We start from the raw sequence: 21,691 nt of genomic DNA, 5'->3' as shown, positions 1-21,691 counted from the left end.
TGGTGTCTCCCATGCCTCACCTTTCCACAGCACTGTCCAGTCATGTCTTTGCCCAGCATCATCCATGCCTTCATCTCCTTTCCTTAGGGGCTGGCCCTGCCACCTGGAGCCCTTTCCAGCAGCTCAGGTGCTCAGCACAGGGATGTTTAGCAGGAAGGCTCACTGTGCTTGACCCATGCAGTTCCTGAGGATGATTTTCCTTCCAAGGAAACCAAGCCTAGTGTGTCAGAGAGCCCTGAGAGCCTCAGTCAGGGATGTGCCAGCTCACAGCCTTGGACCGGGACCCTTCTGGAAATGCTCTGGGTCTGTGACTGAATACTTAACATTAATAATTAATGATTTCTGCCCCTCTGCAGGGGTCTGACCCTAAAGGACCTCACCTGGGGACTGTAGGAAACCACACATAGTCTGAGGTGCTGGGATCACTGCTTCTGCTCCAGGGCACTGGGGCTGGATGCAGACAAATCCTGGTTGCTCAAGGGGCAGCCAGCACCCAGTTTTCAGTCACACTTTACAGAAAGACAACCTGCAAGATGTGCTGCATAGGAAGTGTGCATTCTCAGCCTGAAGTAAATGCACTGCTTAGGAACTCTCTCCTTTGGCATCCAGGGAGAGTGGAACACCCTGGTTTTCCCTCCCAGCTTTAGTTTAAAGAAGCTGCATGGTGAAACTGGGAATTTGCATCTGGATCATCAAAGAAAGCCTTTGTAAAGGGTTTCTTGCCCCATGGCTTTTCTTTGCTGGCCTCCCCCCCTTGTTTTCATTACTGTAGCATTGGGCGTGTGTTAAAATCTCTGGACATTTTAAACTGGACAGGAAAGATGCAGAACCCTGGCCATGAGAAATTGGGCAAGGAAGAGAAAATGGACACGTTGGACTTGTTGGATTTTGTGTTAAATGGAGCTCCCATCCTGCCCTGCCCTGGATAACTCTGGAAGTGTGGAGTAGGGATAAGGAGCAGGGAGCAGATGGGCAGAGCTGTGTAGAATGCAGCAAGTTCTCTGCCAGTCTCAATATTTAAATCTCTTTCTTTTTTGCAGAAACCGCAAGTCCCCTGATTTCAAATCCTTTCCCGCTTTTACAAAGTAAGTGTGATGGATGTCTGTGGTGCAAAAGGCAGGGACTGCCCTCCTGCAGCCCTGCTGCCCTGCCCTCTGAGCAATTTTCATCAATAAATGCTTTTTTATTATGAGTCCAGGTGTCAGAGAATAAAATGCCTCACTTCTGTGGCTCTGGTGTCAGATTTAAATGCCCCAGAAATCCTCCAGGGTGTTTCTGTGCAGTCTGGGGCTGCCAAATCACTTCATATTCAGTCTTCGGGGACTTTTTTGTGGGCGTGTTTTGAGACCAAAATGTGAAAATGACCCCATATTGAAGTTACATTTGCACACAGAAAAACTTGTGGTCGGGGCTCAGCTCAGTGAACACCTGCCCAGAGCCAGTTCCTGTGGCCTGGCGTTGGAAACTGGGAGTGAGCAGGGCTGGGATGGGTGGACAGGGGGTCTCTGCTGCAGATTCTGCCCTGTGGCCTTGATGTTTCAGCAGGTGGAGCTTCTTCCTTTGCCTTGCAGTGTGTTTGGTTCCTGGCACTGGCTTTGGGGTGATTTGTGCCAGCCTGGTGGTGTGAGTCAGCCCTGAGTGCCACACCCTGAGCGTGGCCCTGGTGGGGAGGAGGACAGCTGTTCTTCTCCTCTTCCAAACCTGAGGGGGAACCAAGGGCTTTATTGAGAACACGAGTTCATGCAGGAAGAGAAATCCAATTAATGCCGAGACGTTTGACAAGGGTGGTGAATTTGGAACTCCCCTTTTCCAAGCATACTCGAGAGCACCTTGTTACCTCTTACTGTTTGAGCTGGCTGGAAATGACAGAAGGTCTGTTTGCAAAAAGCTTCCACTGATTTTGGGGTGTGGTGGTGTTTTTGTAGGAGCCCGCTGCTGGTTCTCCTGCCTTGTCTCATGGGTTTGTGTCAAAGGGAACGTGCAATTCACTGTTAGTAAAGCTAAAGCCAATGGAAACATTGGGTGGAAATGCTGAGAAGTTTTCCTCACAGTTGTTCTGCATTTGTTTTTCACCAAGATGTGGACAGAAGTGTTGAAATGTGGGTTTTTACTGCTGAGGAAAGACAGCCTGGGGGGCTGTCCCTGCTGAGCCATGGTGACACCCTGCTGGGTGCCTGTCACTGCACAAGCACCTCAGGGCACTTGCTGAAACTTTCTGTTAAAGCTCTCAACTCCTGTTCACTCCTGGCTTCAGACCAGGCTCTGCTATTTTCCCTGGCTTAGATGTGGCAATGAGAGTTAACATGGGAATTAGAGTGATTTATTTAACCCAAGCACAGGCGCTGGTTTTCCTCTGCCTTGCCTCACACAGCTGGGGCCTTGCTCACTGGGTAAAGCACTGCTAAAAGGGTCTAATTATAGCCTTGGGGAAAGACGTTTTAAATGGTGCAACCAGATGTGAGTGTTAGTTCTGTGTGGCTCAGGACACTGAAGAGGTTTCAGCAGCTGCTGGTTGAAACCTGCTCTCAGAAAACACCTCCACAAGCACAGGGGGCTTCCCTTGTCCCACCAGCAGCTGGGAGCAGAAGGACAGAGAGCAAAAGGAGAGACCTGGGGCCCTTTACTGAACTCAGCCCACCTGAAGGAGAGCAGATCCCTAAGGATGAGTAAGGAAGAGCTGAAATTCCCAGGGGAAGGACAAGCAGAGGTCCAGCAGTGGTGGGAGAGAAGGAGAATGGGCCACAGGTGTGGCTCAGATGGGTGTGCAAAGCAGTTTTGACAACTTTTCCAGTTCATGGTCAAAAGACATCAAAGGGGGGAGGATTTACTGGATTACCAGCCCAGGTGAACAGACTTTTCCCTGGTTTGGGATACAGATTGCCTCTTTCTTCTCTCCACCTTCCAGATCCCTCTTCCTCTTCTAGCCCTGGCACATCCCACCCTCCCTCCAGCCAGCCTGACTGTTCCCAGCTCTGTACTCCGGAGCATGAGGGGCTCAGGAGCTGAAAGCTCAGAAGGATGAGGGTTGAGAGAGCTCTGGGAAGGGAATTGAGTTCATTCATTCCCGTGGGGATTCTGCACATCCTCCCAAGCATCCCTTCCCCTGCTCCCTGGAATACTTTGGAATTGTTGGGTGAATTTAAATTTTATGCTTATTTTTAACGTGGCTCAGTTTTATTTGTGGTAAACTTAAACTTCGGTATGTCTTTGTGTCAGAATTATTTAGAAAATGCTTTGGCATTTTCAGAATATGAAATTAGCTTTTGAAATAGGTGGTGATTTTGTTTCCAAGTTTGGACATTTCTGGAGTAGAAAAGAAGGGGTATCTTTTGGAATTGAGATGAAAATCAACACATTTTTTCTGAGAAGAATCACAAATGAGAGATTTTACCAGTTCACTGTGCACTGAGTAGCCAGAGATTTGTGGTGCCAAATGGAGGAGTTTGAGATGAAGAGCTTTGGAGACCTTGGTGGTCACAGCCTGCTGGATGCAGATGGGAGAACCTAGAAGAGACTGGGCAGGGGTGAGGGGGAGCCAGGCAAGGAGAGAGCTAGAAAAATAACACAGGTTTGTGCTGATAAAATAGCTGAGAATACAGCAGGAGGGAGGTGAAGCAGCTCAGGGAGACAAAGTGAGCTGAGAAGGAAGTGTGAGTGCAACAGGAGAGCAAAATGAGTGTGGGAGATGTGGAGCTTGGAGAGTGCTGTTTGATGGGGGCTTTGCCTGCTGCTGAGGCTGTGACTGAGCTGGGGAAGAGCTGTGCTGTGCTGGAGTCCTGCTCCCAGGGCAGCTGGGGCTGTGTGGGGCAGAGAAGGGCCCTGGCAGTGCTGAGCGGGGCTTCCCCCACTGCCTCCCCCTCTGCACTGCAGGCAGGGGGCAGAAGGGAGTGCAGGTGTCTGCTGAGGTGTGGCTGGCACAGGAGAGCTGCCAGTGTCCAGGGGACCGTGGGGTGACACCTGGGCTGGCAGCCTTAATGCAGCTCTGACAGGCACGGCAGGGGCTGCTCTCCCCTCTGGTGGAGGGGCAGGGAGAGAGGGTCACACAGCCAGGGGCCTGTCAGCAGCAGGCTCTCAGAAGTGTGGCTGCTTTCCTTAGAATATTCACAGGTTAATTTTGACCCCTGAAGGGGCAGTCAGGCCCCCTCGGTTTGAGGCATTGCCATCTGAGCAGTCTGGGCTCCATGAGCAGCAGAGGCACAGGTGTGTCTGTAACACAGGTCTTTGGCATTGAAATACAAGCCCAAGAGGGATGGTATGCACCCACAGGGAGCCTTCTCCTCTCTGGCAATTAAAACCAAGTCAAAACAATTAGATTGCATTGTACCTCTTGTGGCATTGTACCACAACTACCTCACTGCTGATTTCAGCAGACACAGCCAGTCCCTGCTAATTCCCAAGGACCAAAATCCCCATGTGCCACTCAGCTGTCCAAGTCTTCTCTTTTCTCCACAAGCACAGTTACTTAAGTACCAAATTTCCAAACTTCCATGCTGCAGCAAGCCCAGGAGCAGCATCACGAGCAGGCACAGTGAGTTCAAGCATTGAGCACAACTCCAGGCAGATCTGGCTCCATCATTCCAGAGGCTCTAGGTTCTGTGGGAAAGGTTTGACCTCACAGCATAGAAGTACAGCTTATACAGACTTGTTCATGCTCTCTTTTATGTTTTTCCTCACGGATTCCTGTAGTCTTGAGGTGGGTTCTGGGGTTTTCTCTCTGAGATAGACTTCTCACAAGGTATAGGCAGCCTTGTGCTTCCCTGGGGTTTGGTTCTTCTGTCTTGGGTGCTGGTACTTCTGCTTATTCGTTGATGCAGAATATGTTTTTCTCTTCAAACTCAGATCTAGACTTCTGAAATACTGTAGCAATAGACTCTGCTCCATGTGTGTGCCAGGCATTTGTATCCACAATTGTTCATATACCACATGTTTGTCCATTCTGCTGCTCCGGGACAAAATGCCCCAGTGAGAGGTGGCAGTGCTGCTGTGGCTGCAGGGACTGAGGCAAACTGCAGTGTTCCCAAATTTCAGCACTGTAGTTTGGGATCACATCTGTCAACCATGCACTCTACTGATACTGTTTAGACAGGCAACTGCAAACATTTGCTTTTAGGTTAATTCAGTGGAAGAAATGCACTTTCAACATAGAACAGGGCTAAATGTATCTTCCAGCTCACCAGGGAGCTCTGCACCCAGCTCTTTCCTCACTCCAGCTCGTCCATATTGCTCTGGCACACGGCTCTCCTGCTCTGCTCGCAGCCTTCAGGCACAGGCCTGGTTCCTGTGCTTCCTGCCCTCCACCTCTGCTTCCCTGGCATCCTGCTGCCACCCAGCCCCGTGGCACCCACCAGTCCCTGGTGTCACTGCACTTGGTGACAGCCACAAAGCCCCAGCTGAGTTCCCCCATGGCACTGCTCCACCCCCAGCCTCTGACTACAGCATTTGTCACAACCCAGTGCTCCTTGTCTCACTCAGGAGGGGCAGCAGACACTGGAATTGGACAGACCTGGATGGAAGATGAGTCCAGCAGGCTTTACTCCCAGGCACAAACCAGCAGGGACACGCTCGAGGCAGGCTGCAGCAGCCTGGGCCAGCAGACCTGGCCAGTGGGCAGCCTCCCGGAGAAACTTATGCAGGTCCCTGAGATGCCCACCCACGGCAGCAGGGGCCTCCTGCAGTGCCCTGCCTGTGCCCTGGCAGTGAAGTGCAGCAGGAGGAGGTGCCCAGCCCAGCCCAGCAGGCAGAGCCGTGCCCGGGCCCTGCCCCGCTCGCTGTGCCCGCAGCTTGCACACTGAGGTATGCACCTGTGCTGCTTCCCTGCAGACTCTGTGTAATTCTTCTGAACTGATTTCTCCCAAACAGAGCCTTACACCTGTGGAGCTTGTGGAATCCAGTTCCAGTTTTATAACAATCTCCTGGAGCACATGCAGTCCCACGCAGGTAAGCTGGGCACTTTAACTCGCTGCAAGCAGAGAATAAATTCTGTGCTGCTGCCTGGTGCTGACCCCAATGTGTGTCTGTAGGGCTCTCAGTGCTCCCCATTCCCACAGCCCCAGTCATTTCACTGCAACAAACACAGTCATCCCTCAAAGGCTGGAGCACAGAGGCTCAGGGTGTGTTGTACATATTGCTCCTTTCCACAGGGAGAGAGGGAGTGTGCCGTGCTAGCTCAGAGTCCATCACACTGCTCATTGCCTTTATCCAGAGCTAGCCAGAGAATCCTCACTGCATAAGCTCCTCCAGCAAGTTAAACCCCACCTCGTGCCAAAGGGATGGCTCTCATGGAGCAGGGCAGCAGAGCCTTTGCCCACACAAGTCCTGTCCTGTGCCTGTGTCTCCTGGAGTTCTGCAAAGGACTGAAATGTGTTCTCAGAAGAAGAATTTGCCATTTCAGCAGCTGTGTTCAGTTCCCTCTCAGCTACCTACAAATGAGAATTCTTAAGAATCATTCCAGTGCTTTGTTTCTAAATCACTGGTTTTGTTTCCTGTCTTGATACATAAGAGATGATTTTAAAATTTCAAAGCCAAACCTGTTTCAAAGACAGCACTCAGCATATTCAAAAATGTAGAAACAGAATTCATTTTATATTGGCAGATTTTTTTCTTTTTTTTTTCCCTCTTGAATTCAAGTGAACTAGCACAGTTTTAAGAACAATTAAATCCCCTTTGACAGACCTGTGTTCTCCAACAGACAGCTGCTCTGTTGAGATGCAGATGCAAGCCCTGAGGAAAATGGCATGGGAGGACAAGAGGCTTGAGGAAAAGTATATTTTCCTTTCTGTAATAATGTTAATCAAAGTTCTTATCTTGCTCTTTATTTTAGTTTTAATCCTAAATTTAATAGTGTCACTTGAGTTCTTCTTCCATGAGGTTCCTCTATTCCATTTCAGTTCCTGCTGGCAAATCTTAGTGCAGGCTTTGTGTGTTGTTCAGCAGCTACTTTGATTATCATCTGTGTGATTTACACTGAGACTTTGAGAGCTGTTTGTTAGCAGAAGGTGTGAGTTTGTGTTTCTGGTAGAGCACTGGAGTTCTGTGCAGTAGTGGGACTCTGTGTTACCCCGAGGAGCAGTGGACTCTGCTCAGGGCAGGGCAGCCTCACTCCCTGGCTGTGGGTCTGTCCTTGCTGTCCATGGCAGTTCTGCTGCCTCCACACTGTTCCTGACCATCCTGTTCTTGCTCTGGGCTCTGGCACTGAAATGGAACATTTTGAGTTACAGCTCTGGGTGACACCAAGCACAGGAGCTGAGGAGACAGGGGCAGCTCACTGAAGGTTGAGCTGTTGCACATTTTAAGCTGGTGCTACCTGCAGCTTCCTCCTTGTTTCTTCTTTACAAATGACCCATAGGGGTGGTGCTGAGGGCTCCCTGTGAGGGTGGGCAGGCCCTGGCACAGGGTGCCCAGAGCAGCTGGGGCTGCCCCTGGATCCCTGGCAGTGCCCAAGGCCAGGCTGGGCAGGGCTGGGAGCAGCCTGGGACAGTGGGAGGTGTCCCTGCCATGGCTGGGGTGGCACTGGATGGGCTTTAAGGTCCCTTCCCACCCAAACCAGTCTGGGATCCTGTGGTTTTTCACCTGGGTTACTTTGGCCACAGAACAGGGTGGAGGGAGCAGTATCTGTGATAGGGCTCCTGTCACATCGTAGCTCTAAATGGGTAAATGCCCTCTGCCCAGCTCAGGATTCTCTTGGTAAGCTCTGTTTTCTCCTTGCTCCCTGCTCTGTTTGCAAGTCCCATCCTGTGCCTGGCTCCTCCTGCTGAAGTCTCACTGGTGCAGTGACAGTGAGGTGTCCGTGTCTCCTTCAGCTGCTTCCTGCAGCGCCCCCGAGGCTGTGCCCGTGTCAGACACTGTCCCCTCTGTGCCTCACAGTGCCTCACACTGTCCCCTCCCGTGGCCTCTCGGGTGGTGCCTGGCAGCCCTGTGCTCACAGCTCTGCCTCCCTCCCCGTGTGCAGCTGTGGGATGAGGGCAAAGCCAAAAGAGAGGCAGGAGCCCTGTGGGCAGCGTTGGTGGGTGCCCAGCTCTGGGTGAGCTGTGTCTGCAGGCAGCACTGAGGGCACACAGGGCCTGCAGGTGCCCTGGCAGCACTTTGTGCCTTCAGGCTGACAGGAGGTTGTAGTGAGGTGAGGGTTGGTCTCTTTTCCCAGGGAACAACTGACAAGGGCGAGAGGAAAGGGCCTGAAGTTGTTCCAGGGGAGGTTTAGATTGAAGGGTTCTCAAGCACCCTGAGCCCAGGGCAGGGGTGGGGTCGCCATCCCTGGGAGTGCTCAGAGAACACTTGGATGTGGCATCTGGGGACACTGCTCAGTGGTGAATGTGGTGCTGGGCTGGGCTGATGGTTGGACTGGGTGATCTTAGAGGTCTTTTCCAGCCTAAACAAGTCTGGGATTCTGGGGTTTCCATATCCAAGAAGCAGCATTGCCCCAACGTCTCTGAAGTCTGGGAGTGCAGGAGCCTTGCAGTGGTCAGCAGGGCTGGTGGCACAGGATGCAGGGACTGGGGACTCAGGCATGGCAGTGGTTTGTCCCTGGTCAGGGAGTGTTTCATTTTGGGATGCAGAGAGCCAAGAGGCCAGTATGGGTCGAATGCTCCCTCAGTTCATGTGTTCAGCAGCCCAGTTTGCTTTGTCCTGTCTAATGCAAAGGGCTGATCTCTTCCAGTGGCTGTGCTGCCTCCCCTGGACCCTTCTCACGAGGGACAGAAGCCAGGGAACGTGCTGCTGGCCTCCAGAAGCAAAATCAGGGACATACTGGCTCTTGAGTCATTCAGAGGGCTGAGCCCTGAGGCTGGAAGGTAATAAGGAGAGATTATAGCTTCATAAAGCAGCTACATAGTGAGGAGAAGCAATTAGAATGTAAATTGGGTGCCGAAAGGCAGAAATAGAACAGCAGAGCACCAGGCAGAGGAATTTGTTCTGTAATTACACTGAACAATATACAGCTTTGACTCCCTTTAGAGTACTTTGTTCAGGTAGAGTGCTGCCATATAATGCCCTTCCTACAATCTAGGCCTAAAAAAACAAAAGGAGGACTAGGCTGAACCTGGATTAAAGGATTGGAGGCATGAAGAAAAATTAAGAACCATGATCTGTGTAGTTCACAGACTGCCTGATAAGGAAGATGAGGCTGAAATGTACAAATCTCATTAATGCCACTCTGAATGCCAGCAGATATTTGTATATAATAAATCCCCTATTATTAGGGAATAGATAAAAGAGTTATGGTGAGGAAATACAGAGGGTTTCTCCCCCCTACCCATCCCTCACCAAGACAAGGAGGGCCTGAACCATGAGCAAAGTTAGCAGGCAAAGTTACCCAGCATTTTCCTTTGCCCACGCACAGATGTTTGGAGTTGAGGACAACGGTGACATTGGCTCAAGAGCAATTAGTGTGGCAGATGCTGGGGGAAAGGTGATGTGTCCCATGTGGTCACTGGTGCCCTCTGAGGCACCTCGTGCTCTTCACATCTCTGCACACCTGCAAAGGCCAGCCCCTGGCTGCAGCTGAGCCTGGCAGCACTCCCTGGGTACCCAGCCTGGCCAGGGAGCTCCCCAGGCACACACGGGCCCAGGACATAGAGGCTGCTCTGGGTCATGTCCTGGATTGCTCTGGGGGACTGCCCCACCTGTGCCAGTGCAGTGCCCACTGAGCAGCCTGTGCCTGGTGATGGGCACTCTGCAGTGCCTGGCAGTGAAGGGCAGAGCTGCTCACCTGGAGAGGACTTGGAAGGAGCACAGCACTGGAGCTCCATCACAGCCCTGCTGGTGTCCCTGCTCTCCCGGGTTGCTGGCATACATGGAGCAGAGCAGAGCTCTGCCCTGTCCTGTGTGTCCTGCTGCCCCCGGAGCAGCCTGGCAGAGCTGTGGGTGCCTCAAGGCACTGCTCCAACTCGTGTTTCTCTGCCCAGAGCACAGGGCAGGGTCAGTGCACTCTGTGCTGGTGTCCCCAGGCTGCAGGGGCTGCCACCTGAGCTGGGCAGTCTGCACTCCCTGTAAAATCACTGGAGAGTCAGTTCAGGTGGTTCTCACCATGGTGGTTCTCACTCCCAGAGAGGATCCAGTTCTGCCTGGGTGAATGAGTGGCACCCCTGAGTGTAAAAGGAGCCCTAATGGGCCACCTCAAAGAGAGGTGTGTCTGACAGGGGTCCAGAATTAGGTGTGATGAGTCCAGCTGTGATGAGCAAATGGCCTGTTCTCTTTTCCTTGGTTTTATTTCCATCCTTCTGCTCAGCCTGGTCATCAGTCTCTCCATCTTTCTGCTTCCTCTTCCAGCCCATTTCACTGTGCACTGCTCCTTCACAGCCTGTTTCACAGCACCATTTCATACTGAAGCACACTAAGAACTTGAGAATTTCCGCTGGAGGGTGGGGAGAAATTCTTGGGGCACAGGAGAGGAAAACATGGATACAATACAGACTTTACTGATCTTGCTTGCATTTTCTTGTAAGATCCCATCAGACTGGCAGCCAGAATGTTTAGCCCAGTTACACACACAGAAATGGGAGCACAAACACAAAGACTTTGGGCGCACTTGGTGTCTGCAGCCTCAGGGTGGGATGGTCTTTGGTCCACACTCCAGAGACTTTGGCTTTGTGTTTGCAGCCTGAGGCAGCAGTGAGAGCCCCAGAGGAGATGGGCCCTTGCTCTTCATGGGGAAGAAGTTTGCAGTGAGACCCTTGGATCCAGAGGAGCTGGGCACAACTTGCAAACCAAAGTGCTTCCCAGAGAGAACAGGGCAGCCACCTGCAGTGCAGGAAGAGGCAGGGAGGGGACAGAAGGATCAGTGTCTGTTCCACCTCATTTTGGAAGTAAATGAATGGCCCAAGTGAGGCTGAGCTTCCATTGCTCCTGGTGTGCAGCTTCAGCTCCTGAGGAGACATTCCCCAGGGTGTGCTGATGGCATCAGCGTCCCTGGTGCACAGGAAGACATGTGGCACATTTCAGTCACATTTTGGGAAGTGATAGGTTGTGAGTTCAGAGACAGTTTCAAGGTGCCTGAGGGGGCTGTGTGAGCTCACTGAAAGCTGCCTAAAAGCCATAGAGAGTGTGGTGGGTTGTTGTCCCCTTAGTTAGAGGAGCCCTACATATGCTGAGCAGTTGAGCAGTTTCCTCTTCTTTGTGCTTTAAGCATTATTTTGTGCTTTTAACCCCTCCCTGTCTCTTGCCTCGCAGCTGACAATGAGAACAACATTGCCTCCAGCCAGCAGCCCAGGTCACCTCTCCCCGTGGTTGAAGAAAAGTGGAAGCCACAGCTCCAAAGAAATAATGCCAACAACAGTACGTAGCAGCTTCTCACTTTGTCCCTGTCCAACAGGTGCCTCAGGGGAGCAGCAGTGATGGACACTGCACAAGGCCCTTGTCCTCACCAAACTGTATTTGATTTCACTTTAAATCATGTCCTACTTGGCAGAGCAGAGTACCCCTTCCCACTACAGAAGTGCAACAAAGAACCCTGGGGTGGGTGGAAAGGTTTGTGAGGAAGATGCATTTGATAGCTCCTGGTAGAAGTTGGCTTCTGATCCAAGGTCAGACTTTCTGGCCTGGAGTTAAAAAACAAATCCGGTCATCATGGTGTGACATAGGCACAGGGTGCCCAGAGCAGCTGTGGCTGCCCCTGCATCCCTGGCAGTGTCCCAGGCCAGGTTGGACAGGGCTTGGAGCAGCCTGGGACGGTAGAAGGTGTCCCTGCCCATGGCAGGCGTGGGACTGGATGGGTTTTAATGCCCCTTCCAACCCAAACCAGTCTGGGAATCTGTGGTTTGATGTCCATCTTTCCATCTGGGCTGAGTTGTGACTATCCCCACACCAGGGACAGGCTGCAGATCTGCTCCCTGCTGCTGTGACAAGAGCAGGGCCTGTCTCTGGAGGTTCCTCAGTCCAGAAACACTGGGAGAACAAATCCAAGGTTGGAGTTGTCTCTTCCATCATCTGGGCACGTCCCACCTCTCTGGGGGTCTCTGAGAATTGTTGTGTGCCTTGTCCCCTGCTCTCTCCTGCTGCGGTGATGCTGACCTGGTCCCTTCTGTGCCCGCTGTGTTTCCCTGCAGCGCCGGCGAGCGGCTCTCTGGGGAACAGCGCCATCCCGGAGAAGGAGCGGCAGAACATCGCCGAGAGGCTGCTGCGGGTCATGTGCACCGACCTGGGCGCGCTCAGCGTGCTCAGCGGCAAGGAGTTCATCAAGCTGGCGCAGACGCTGGTGGACAGCGGGGCTCGCTACGGTGCCTTCTCCGTCACCGAGATCCTGGGCAACTTCAACACCCTGGCTCTGAAGCACCTGCCTCGGATGTACAACCAGGTGAAGGTGAAAGTCACCTGCGCCCTGGGCAGCAACGCCTGCCTCGGCATCGGGGTCACCTGCCACTCGCAGAGCGTCGGCCCCGACTCCTGCTACATCCTCACTGCCTACCAGGTGGAAGGCAACCACATCAAGAGCTACGTCCTGGGCATTAAGGGCATGGACCTTCGAGACAACGGTGATTTTATCCACCACTGGGTGCAGAACGTGCTGTCGGAGTTTGTGATGTCGGAGATCAGGACGGTGTACGTGACAGACTGCAAGGTCAACTCCTCGGCGTTCTCCAAGGCGGGCATGTGCCTGCGCTGCTCGGCCTGTGCCTTGAACTCAGTGGTGCAGAGCGTGCTCAACAAGAGAACGCTACAGGCTCGCAACATGCACGAGGTGATCGAGCTCCTGAATGTCTGTGAAGACCTGGCAGGGTCCACGGGCCTCTCAAAGGAGACCTTTGGCTCCCTGGAAGAGACCTCCCCACCGCCCTGCTGGAACTCGGTCACCGACTCCCTGCTGCTCGTCCACGAGCGCTACGAGCAGATCTGCGAGTTCTACAGCAGGGCCAAGAAGATGAACCTCATCCAAAACCTGAACAAACACCTGCTCAGCAACCTGGCAGCCATCCTGGCGCCGGTGAAACAGGCCGTGATCGAGCTGAGCAACGAGAGCCGGCCCACGCTGCAGCTGGTGCTGCCCACCTACGTCAAACTGGAGAAACTGTTCACTTCCAAAGCCAATGATGCTGGTGTGGTCAGCAAACTCTGTCACCTCTTCTTGGAAGCGCTGAAGGAGAACTTCAAAGTTCACTCAGCACACAAGGTAGCCATGATCTTGGACCCTCAGCAGAAGCTGCGGCCCGTCCCGCCCTACCAGCACGAAGAGATCATTGGCAAGGTCTGTGAGCTGATCAATGAGGTGAAAGAGTCCTGGGCAGAAGAAGCAGAATTTGAACCTTCAACCAAGAAGCCTCGTGCAGCAGGGGAGGCCACCGCAGCTCAGGAAGAAGATTGGTTTGGGAAAAGTGAAGTCTATGATTATTTGCAAGAACCTCTCTTCCAGGCCACCCCTGACCTGTTTCAGTACTGGTCGTGTGTTACCCAAAAGCATACGAAACTAGCCAAGCTGGCCTTTTGGCTCTTAGCAGTGCCTGCTGTGGGTGCCAGGAGCGAATGTGTAAATATGTGTGAGCAGGCGCTCTTGATCAAAAGGAGGCGGCTACTCAGTCCAGAAGACATGAACAAACTCATGTTTTTGAAGTCCAACATGCTTTAAGACTTTCTTTTAATTAAAACAAAACTTTAAAACACTGTTCCAAACAAAGAAAAAGAAATTTAAGTTCTAAACACTGTGGACCTCATTATGAATGCCCCTGGAAACCAAGTGCTTTTTTATATATATATAAAAATATAAATATATATAAAATTAAGTTTGAAAGGAAAGCTGAGCACAGGAGAGAGACAGCCCTCTGCCAGGAATGTGCTCCTTTCCATAGATAGTGTGTGGACTTGACAGACTTTTTATGTTTTCAAGTGGGCAGACGAATGGGAGGCTGATGTTCTAAAGTCTTCAGGCAGCTGAGATCTAAAGTGACTTGAAGTTTCTTTTGTTTCTCCTCCACCCCACCTTTCCTCTTGTCCCCTGGGCCATCTTGCCATGGATAATCAGACTCCATTGACCAGACCAGTTCTGCACTGGACTTTGCTCCTTTGAATAACTGTACACCTTGAGGGCACTTGGCTGCAGCCTTCTTGGCATGGTGCGTGAATCAGGGCAGCTGTGTTCCATCAACACCGGCATCTTTAGAAATCAGGAAGGGAGGCTTTCAGGTTTTTTATTCTTAATTTTATTTTTAACCTTTCCATATCCTTTTTTTTCCCAAAAAACAAAAGTTATTCCTCTGTCTCTACTCCCAGTTTTGAGTTTAACATGGCAGCAAGTGATTATAAGTTTGATTTCAAACTAAGAGAAATGGTTCATGGCAGAAACTGTCAGTAGTTGTTGCGTTTCTTGGCTTTATATTTTTTTACAGCAGAACTTCTTTTCTGAACTCCCGGTGTTAATTACCTTTTCTGTGAATTTTGTACATCAAGTGTTCTCAGACTTGTTCTAGAGTAGTCCATTTGCAATTAAATAATGTTCTTATGGGAACCACAGCAGTTGTTTATGTGGCAAAGCCTAGAAACCAAGAAAAGCAAATGGTGATAGCACAGGTGGCTGTGGGCCACCAGTGAGCTTGCCAGGTCTGCCAGAGAACCCTTGTACCTAAAGCTTTTTGTTAAAAAGTGTCTCAGTGACACACAAACCACCCTTCCCAAGGCCAAGGACAAACCAAGGTGTATGATTTTTCAGGGGAACAAAGCTCACCAGTTTTGTCAAACTGGGGTTTGAAGGAAGCTTAGAGAAGTGCATGGGCTCAAAGATCCTTCTGAATGTAAGTGCTCCTGATTGAGTGCAAAGAATATCTTCCCCTTTTTGTTTGGAATGGTTTCCTCTAGTGGCACGAATGTCTTTTTGATACCTACAGTGCATTACACTACTTGTTCTGTTGCTGACCTGTTCTGGCCAGGAAGGCCGCGGGCCCCGAAATGTTCACATGTAACTGGCTCACCCCAAATGCAATTAGAGATCCCCATAACCCCAAACCATCTTGGTCACTCTGCTGTCCCCAAGGCCAGAGCTCCTGCAGGCACAGCTCCTGGGCTGCTGGACAGGCTCTGCCAGCTTTGGTGCCTCTTGGACAATTCCCAACCTCTGGTGACAAACTGCATTTTTCACTGCTGGGACTTGTCTCCTGGAAGAAAACTGAAGCAAAATTTTCTTTTTTCAGCAGTCTCTTGGGCTTCCAGGAGCTCTGGAGCTGTGGTCCCAGTGGCGTGGGAGGGTCAGGAGGAGGCACTGGCCCTGCTGAGAGCAGGCTGGAGCCCTTCAGCAGCACAGGGAGTTTGCTGCTGGCTGGCAATGCAGGGGGAAACTGGAGACCCTCTCTGCAGTGCTGCTGTTGAGCAGATGTTAAACCAGGATCCCACCTGCCCAGCTCTGGCTGTAAGAGAAGCTGCAAGTTGCAAGACATGAGAAATAGCAAACCCAATCTCTCAGGCTTTGTGTGCAGATGCCTTGAACCTCACAGGCACTCCCTGACACTGCACTGCCACAGGACTCAGGGGCACAGTTTGCACACTGGACCCTTCCCCACGCCAGGCTCACGAGGACAGACCTTGGCACCAGCTGTCTTGCCCTTTCCAGCCCTTTCAGCCTTCCATTGCCTTGAGGCTGGTGTTTGGGTTGACCTCTCAGCACTGTTACTGCCATCAGACCAAAACCATTGTCTCCTAAAATGTTAAGTTTTTGCCTAAAGCACACAGCCTGCCACATGAACAGGAGCTGCCATGCAGAGGCTCCTGGACTCCTGATTTCCCTGTCAGTGGCTGATGGAGGGGTTGCTTGTAGGGCCAGCTTTCCTTCTTGCTGCTTTTGTTTTCTCCTGTACGAATCCTGCATGCCCAGCCACCAGTGGTAGCAGTTTGCAGGGCAGGAGAAACCTGTGGCAGACAGAAATGAATCCTGAGGGAGTGAGATGTGTGCCAGGCCCCCTGGTACCTGACAGCAGGAAAACTTGGCCGGTGCATGTCCCCAAACAGGATTAGCTGTGGGCACAGAGGGTACCACACAGCTCAGCTGATGGCACAGGGATCAGGATTGGCAGCTCCTTCTCCTAATGGCACGTTACACCTTTTTGTGTGGCTCACCTGAGACCCTGGGAGCTCTTTGATGCTCAGGAGAACATGCAAAGCCCTTGGATTCCTTTGGAAAGACAGCTCCAGCCCCCAGCCCTCCTTTGCTAAGGGACATGTAGATGATTTCTGTGGAATTTGTGGACTCGGGCTCGTTGTTGTTGTCTGTGTGAGGCATCGAGGGTGAGAAGTGGGCAGAGTTAGCACAGCTGTAAATCCCTGGAGCTGAGAGCTGGGCAAACTGCAGGGATCTGTGCCCAGCAGTGGTGCAGACTGAGGGCATGCATGCAGGAAGGCCACAGCCACCCCTACCTCCCATCCCACCTCCCCTTTCCCTTCTCACACTGTGGGTTTGGCACCAGAGCTGGCATTTTCTGGTGGTGCTGACCAAAGAGAGGGATGGACTGGCCCTCTCCCCCATCCCAAAAACTGCCCCTCTGAGGCAACTTCAGTTGTAGCTGCACTAATGATGGGTGTTAAGCAGTGATGTCAGGCAGATGAGATTCTCCCAAAGACTTAAAAACTCAACAGCTGCAAAAGCAAGAGAAAACCTAAAGGCCTAAAGTGGAGCATCCTCAGAGGTGGTGAGGAGAGGGGCTGCTGGGGCAGCCCCTTCTCCAGAGACTCAGTGCAGGAAGGTGCAGCTTTTCCTGACTTGCACATGGCTGCAGGGTGCCCAGCTCAGAGGAGCTGTTTGTGCTGGGCCTGCTCCAGGCTCTCTCACGGTCACTTGGGCCTCAGTAAAAGCAGAGAAGCACATCTGGAGCACATGCAATTACCTTCAATGCCAAGCTTTTGCTCCTCTTACTTCTTCCTTCTTCCAGGCTTGAATTCACATTCTGAGGAGCAAAAGTACTTTACCAAGGTCTGAAATTTGGAAACTCTCAGCTCCTGCTCTGTGGTGCCCCAGAGGTGAGGAGCAGCCAGGGTGTTGTAGGGAGCACTGCTGGTCCTGGGCTGGGAGACTGCTCAGGAGAGGCTCTGAGTTTGGCCAGGGCTGTTGTGAGGTTCTGCTCCCTTTGAGCTGGGAGGAGAAGTCCTCAGAACTGGGATCATCCTCTGATGGGTCATGTTGAGAACTTGCCTTCTGCTTGTTGGTTTTCTTTAATCTCCCTTGTGAAATGTGTCAGGGTGCAGGAATGGTGTGTGGCCTCCAGGCATCCATCTGTTCCTGCTGCTGACTGTGCCTGACCTTGCAGACTCTTCCTGGCTTCACAGTTTGCTTCGAGAGCGTTCTGACCGTCAGGTGGGGAACAAGCACCACCAGGTGAACTCCAAGAGGGAAGGGCCTGTCTGAACATCCTTGTTACTGCAGAGGGTGGGATAGAGGCAGAGCTCTTGAGGAGGTTGTTTCTGTGTGGGTGCAGCAGCCAGGAGGTCAGGAAGGAGCTGTCTCCTGCCTCTCAGTAGGCAGTGGTTGTGTTTGGCTTGCAGGATGGACTTGGTGTCTTGCACCTGGGTTGAGTTGAGATGAGCTTCCCTTGCTGTCCAAGCTCTCTGTCTGTGCTGAGAAAACTGCTGTGGGTGGATTTGAACTGGTGCAATCTGCAAAACTTTCTGTGAAAGCTGACTGTGGGCTCAGGTTTTGTCTAACTCAGTTGTTCCTTCATTGCTGGTTAAGCCAGTTTAACTTTGAGCTGAACTGGTTTAAGCATCCACACAAACCACCTGCACTGGTTTATCTGTGCTTGCTGGACAGACGTGATGTCCAGCAGCAGCTCAGGGAGTCATGACCCTTATGTGACTTTTGCAAATGAATTTGCAGCAGATGCTCTCAGAACCTGGCAATGACTGAAAATAGAGGGGAGACACTTCTGGAAATGACTTGAGCTCTGAATGGTGGCATTGGAGTGTCCAGTGAGATGGCTCAGGTGGGTTGGGTGGTTTTTCTCCAACTGTCTGCAATAACCCAGAAGGTTTAGCAGGGGAAGGAGTTACCAAAAATGTTTGTGTTGGTGGCAGAGTCTGCTCAGAGGGACCAGTTCCACTCTGGCCATGGTGAGCACAGGACAGGGGACTGGAACCTCCTGCTGCTCCCACGGTGCCCTGGGCATTTCTAGGCAGCACCATGTTGCTGGTGAATCAAAATGCATTAAAAGAGCAGCCAGGAAGGTGCTCCAAGGCTGGGAGTGCTGCTCTGTGCTGAGGAGAGACTTGGATCTCTGATGGCATCTCTTGGCTGAGGGAGAGGCAGGGCCTCCTGTGAGCATCACACAGGAAGGGACAAGCTGTTCCCTATGGAGTAATTAGGAGTAATGGGAAAAAAAAAATGTATTAAAGGCAGATTCTGGGAAATCTCTTCAGGGAGGAGAACTCTGTTCCTCTGGGAGGGGTCTGAGGGGAAAGGTGTTTTGAGCTCTGTTGTTGAAGACAAGGCTGCAGAGTGGAGCTCGCTCCATAAACACTTGGCTGGACCTCGCCAAGAGAAAAGGAACTGGGTGTAGGGGTGGGAAGTGCCGGGTTCCTGCCCAGAGCCCTCCAGGAGGGTTCACAGAGCCTTTTCCTCCCCATCCTCCCACTCATCACCAGCAGGAAGCCCTTGCCAGCTCCCAGTGCATCCCTCAGCCCGTTCCAGCAGGGAGGGAGGCGGCGGAGGGGAAGCTGCCAGTGGAGGAGCAAATGTCCTGTGAGATCAGCGTGGGGAGGGTGTGCAGTGTCTGCCTGCTCCTGCTGAGCTTTCCTCTGCTGCTCCGTGGCCTCAGATCCCTGGGATCCCCTGGGAATGCCCAGAGCCACGGCTGAGCCCTGTGCCCCGTGTCAGAGCTGACGCTGTCGCTCTGTAGCAATAAGAACTCCCTGTGTGTGGGACCTGTCCCCTCACTGCTCTGTCACCTCCTGGGGCTTCTGGAAGTGTCCCTGAACAAACCCTGAGGCCCAGCTGAGCTCCGTGAGACAGGCCTGGGACAGTCCTCTTACGCTAGGCCAGAAATGGCGAACCAATGACAGTGGGTTGCCCTGAAATTTAATTGTATCTATTGAATGTTTGTGGGATTTCTTTTTAATTTCAGGTTTAGTTTGGCTGCTTAGTTGAGGTTTTTTCCTGTTCTGAGTCCTTTGTAACTCGACAGGAGAGTTTTGCTCACATAGACAACAGTGTATCCATAGACCCTGAGGGGTTCCTTATCCATAGGCAGCTGAGTTGGAATTTTTGGCTCCTGAAACAAGGAATGATGACTGGCAGGATTTTATGTAGCATTCCTGACAGTGGGACCCAGATGAGCAACTCAGGCTTAATGATGGGAATATTGTAGGAATATTGTTGATGACACATCCAACCCTTGCTTTTTACAACCAAAGCCCCTTAAAAAGGCACTTCCAGCCTCACTGGCCCCAAATCCTTGTTCTCACCTCCCAGGGGTTCTCGTGGCAGTCTCTGCAGTGTCTGTGGATAGGCTGGGGTTGTTTCTTCCAGTGGGCTGGGGGTGTGGGAGAAGGGATAACTTTTCCCCTTGCTGTGTAGAAGGACCTTCCCCCTCAAGGAAGGAGATGTGTTCTGGAAGGAGCAGCAGATTTAGGAGCTGTTTTCCATGGTCCCTTGAAGCTTACTGGTACTTTAATACTCCTTTTTTTGAATTGTTTGAAGGAAAGCTGGTAGTGGATGACCTGCCCAGTGGTGGCAGGTGGCAGCCCAGGCTGTCAGTGGGGGGAACACTCTGCCCAGGCCGTGAGGATTGTGGTCCACGCCGTAGCCAGACAGTGTCATGGTGACAGCCAAACATCAGGAGATCCTTGTTTGCAGCCAGTCTGAAAAGAGAAGCTGTTCCTCACTCGTAAGTTCCATTTCCCAAACCTCCTCCTGGGAGCTGAACTCGTTTCATCAAGCAAAGGATTTAATGTTCTCCTGCCCCTCCTGGCCCTCCCTGCCCTCAGTAACTCGTGTGCATTTCCTTCCTTTCTGTAGATGCAGATGTTCTAGGCAATACCACAGAGCACCCGCGCTGCGAGTGCGACCATGTCATCTTAAAAAATACAAAAAAAAATATACAAAAAATATACAAAAAATATCTTTTTTAGGCCAGAGTTTTCTACAGGTATTAATGAATATTTTTCTTAATCCTTATAAGTTTTATGTGTTTAATATTTCTTAATACCGGTAGCATTAATTTATACTTTTGTAGCAACACAATATTTTTATAAACCGCCACCGCTGGCTTTGTCTTCATAACGGGAAACGTGCGGGCAGCTGGCCCCGCGCTGTACCATGTACTGTATTTAAAAGGTTATCTAATGTCACACTTGCTGTGTTAATAAACAAAACAAAACCTGTTTGAAGTCTCATGTATTGTTGGTGTGGATCAAATGACTCACTAGAGAGCAATATTGCACGGGGTTGAGTTGCTGATTTTCATTGTGATATGCGAACGCTTGAGGCCAACTCAAGTTCTGAGGTGTTTTTTTTTCTTTTTAGGATTTTGTTTTGTTTTTGTTTTGTTTTGGGTTTTTTTTTCAGCTAAATAAATTCAGTGCTGTTTGAAACTTAGACTGACGTCAAATGAAAAGGATTATTAAAGAAAAAAAAAATCAAGGTGTTTAAATGTTGCTGTTTTTACAAGTCTGTTGCTGTCTGAATGGAAATATTCCACAAGAGGAGGAATAGTTCCACTTAGCTTCCAAAGGGGCCGAGCTCCAGGCCAGAGTTCGGTTATTTGGAAATACCTTAGAGACATGTTTCTGCAACATTCTTTTCAGAATTGATGCCAAGGCAGAAGACAAACTGTAACTGTAAGAAAGCATCCGTTGCTTGAGGATTTTCATGTCAGTGTTGTATTTATGGTTTTACAATAAAACAACCTTTAGGGAAAAAAAAGTGTCTGGGCTTTTCTATATTTCCTGTATTTCAGGCTTGTGACTGAGACATCCCCGGTGCCGTTGTGAGGAGGGAAAACATCCATGGAAGTGACCTGGATCCCAGCAGGGGTGTCTGATGGATCCCACAGAATCATGGAATGGTTTGGGTTGGAAGGGACATCCAGTGCCACCCCTGCCATGGCAGGGACACCTCCCACTGTCCCAGGCTGCTCCCAGCCCTGCCCAGCCTGGCCTTGGGCACTGCCAGGGATCCAGGGGCAGCCCCAGCTGCTCTGGGCACCCTGTGCCAGGGCCTGCCCACCCTGCCAGGGAACAATTCCTAATTCCCAATATCCCATCCATCCCTGCCCTCTGGCAGCTCACAGGCACATAAACTGGGCAGCAGGACAGCTCCACATCCCGTATTCCTGGGGCACTCAGAGCCCCCCAGAGCATTTCCCAGAGCATCCTGTATCCCACACTCAGTTGCCAGGGCTATGAACTGCTCCTGTCTCTCTTTGCTGTTTTTGTGCAGCCCAGAGGCCCCCAGCTGTCCCTCGGGGTTGGGATTCCCCCACCAGGAGGTGCAGCCCAGCTCAGGGTGTTTGTGCCAGCAGCCTCAATGCCAGCGCCAGGTTCTGCTCGGGGATCCCACCTGTGCCAGCAGATCCAGCTGGGATTGGTTTCTCCTGGGGGAACAGGGGCTCTGGGGACTGGGTGGGCACTGGGCTCCTCCCAGGACAAGCTCTTGGCAGTGCCCATGGTGAGAGCCCAAAGGGGCACCAGGGACGGGGGTCACAGGGATGTGCTGGTGAGGGGGCACTGACAGCTGGGACTGGGACTTGTGACGCTCCCTGGAGCTCCAGGCCCCACCTCCAAACCAACCAGAGAC

At 51.6% G+C, this 21,691-nt stretch overlaps 1 protein-coding gene across 11 annotated transcripts in view; it reads left to right on the top strand.

Moving 5' to 3' along the window:
- Positions 1-20,818, top strand: part of ZNF618 (zinc finger protein 618) — an 84,615-nt gene extending 63,797 nt beyond the window's left edge. For 7 of the 11 annotated variants that reach the window (XM_031059277.1, XM_031059273.1, XM_031059274.1 and 4 more), the window contains 4 exons: positions 1,041-1,085; positions 5,860-5,937; positions 11,164-11,268; positions 12,039-20,818. In XM_031059277.1, the coding sequence (XP_030915137.1) occupies positions 1,041-1,085; positions 5,860-5,937; positions 11,164-11,268; positions 12,039-13,552 (1,742 nt within the window). In that variant the 3' untranslated portion in view covers positions 13,553-20,818. The remainder of the gene's footprint in view (positions 1-1,040; positions 1,086-5,859; positions 5,938-11,163; positions 11,269-12,038) is intronic. The other 4 variants (XM_031059276.1, XM_031059270.1, XM_031059271.1 and 1 more) reach the window with 3 other exon arrangements.
- Positions 20,819-21,691: the final 873 nt, after the last annotated feature.

Source organism: Geospiza fortis, unplaced genomic scaffold, assembly GCF_000277835.1.
Source record: "Geospiza fortis unplaced genomic scaffold, GeoFor_1.0 scaffold85, whole genome shotgun sequence".
Classification (NCBI taxonomy): domain Eukaryota; kingdom Metazoa; phylum Chordata; class Aves; order Passeriformes; family Thraupidae; genus Geospiza; species Geospiza fortis.
The sequence above is the reverse complement of the archived record's forward strand: the minus strand, read 5'-3'. Positions and strand labels throughout refer to the sequence as shown.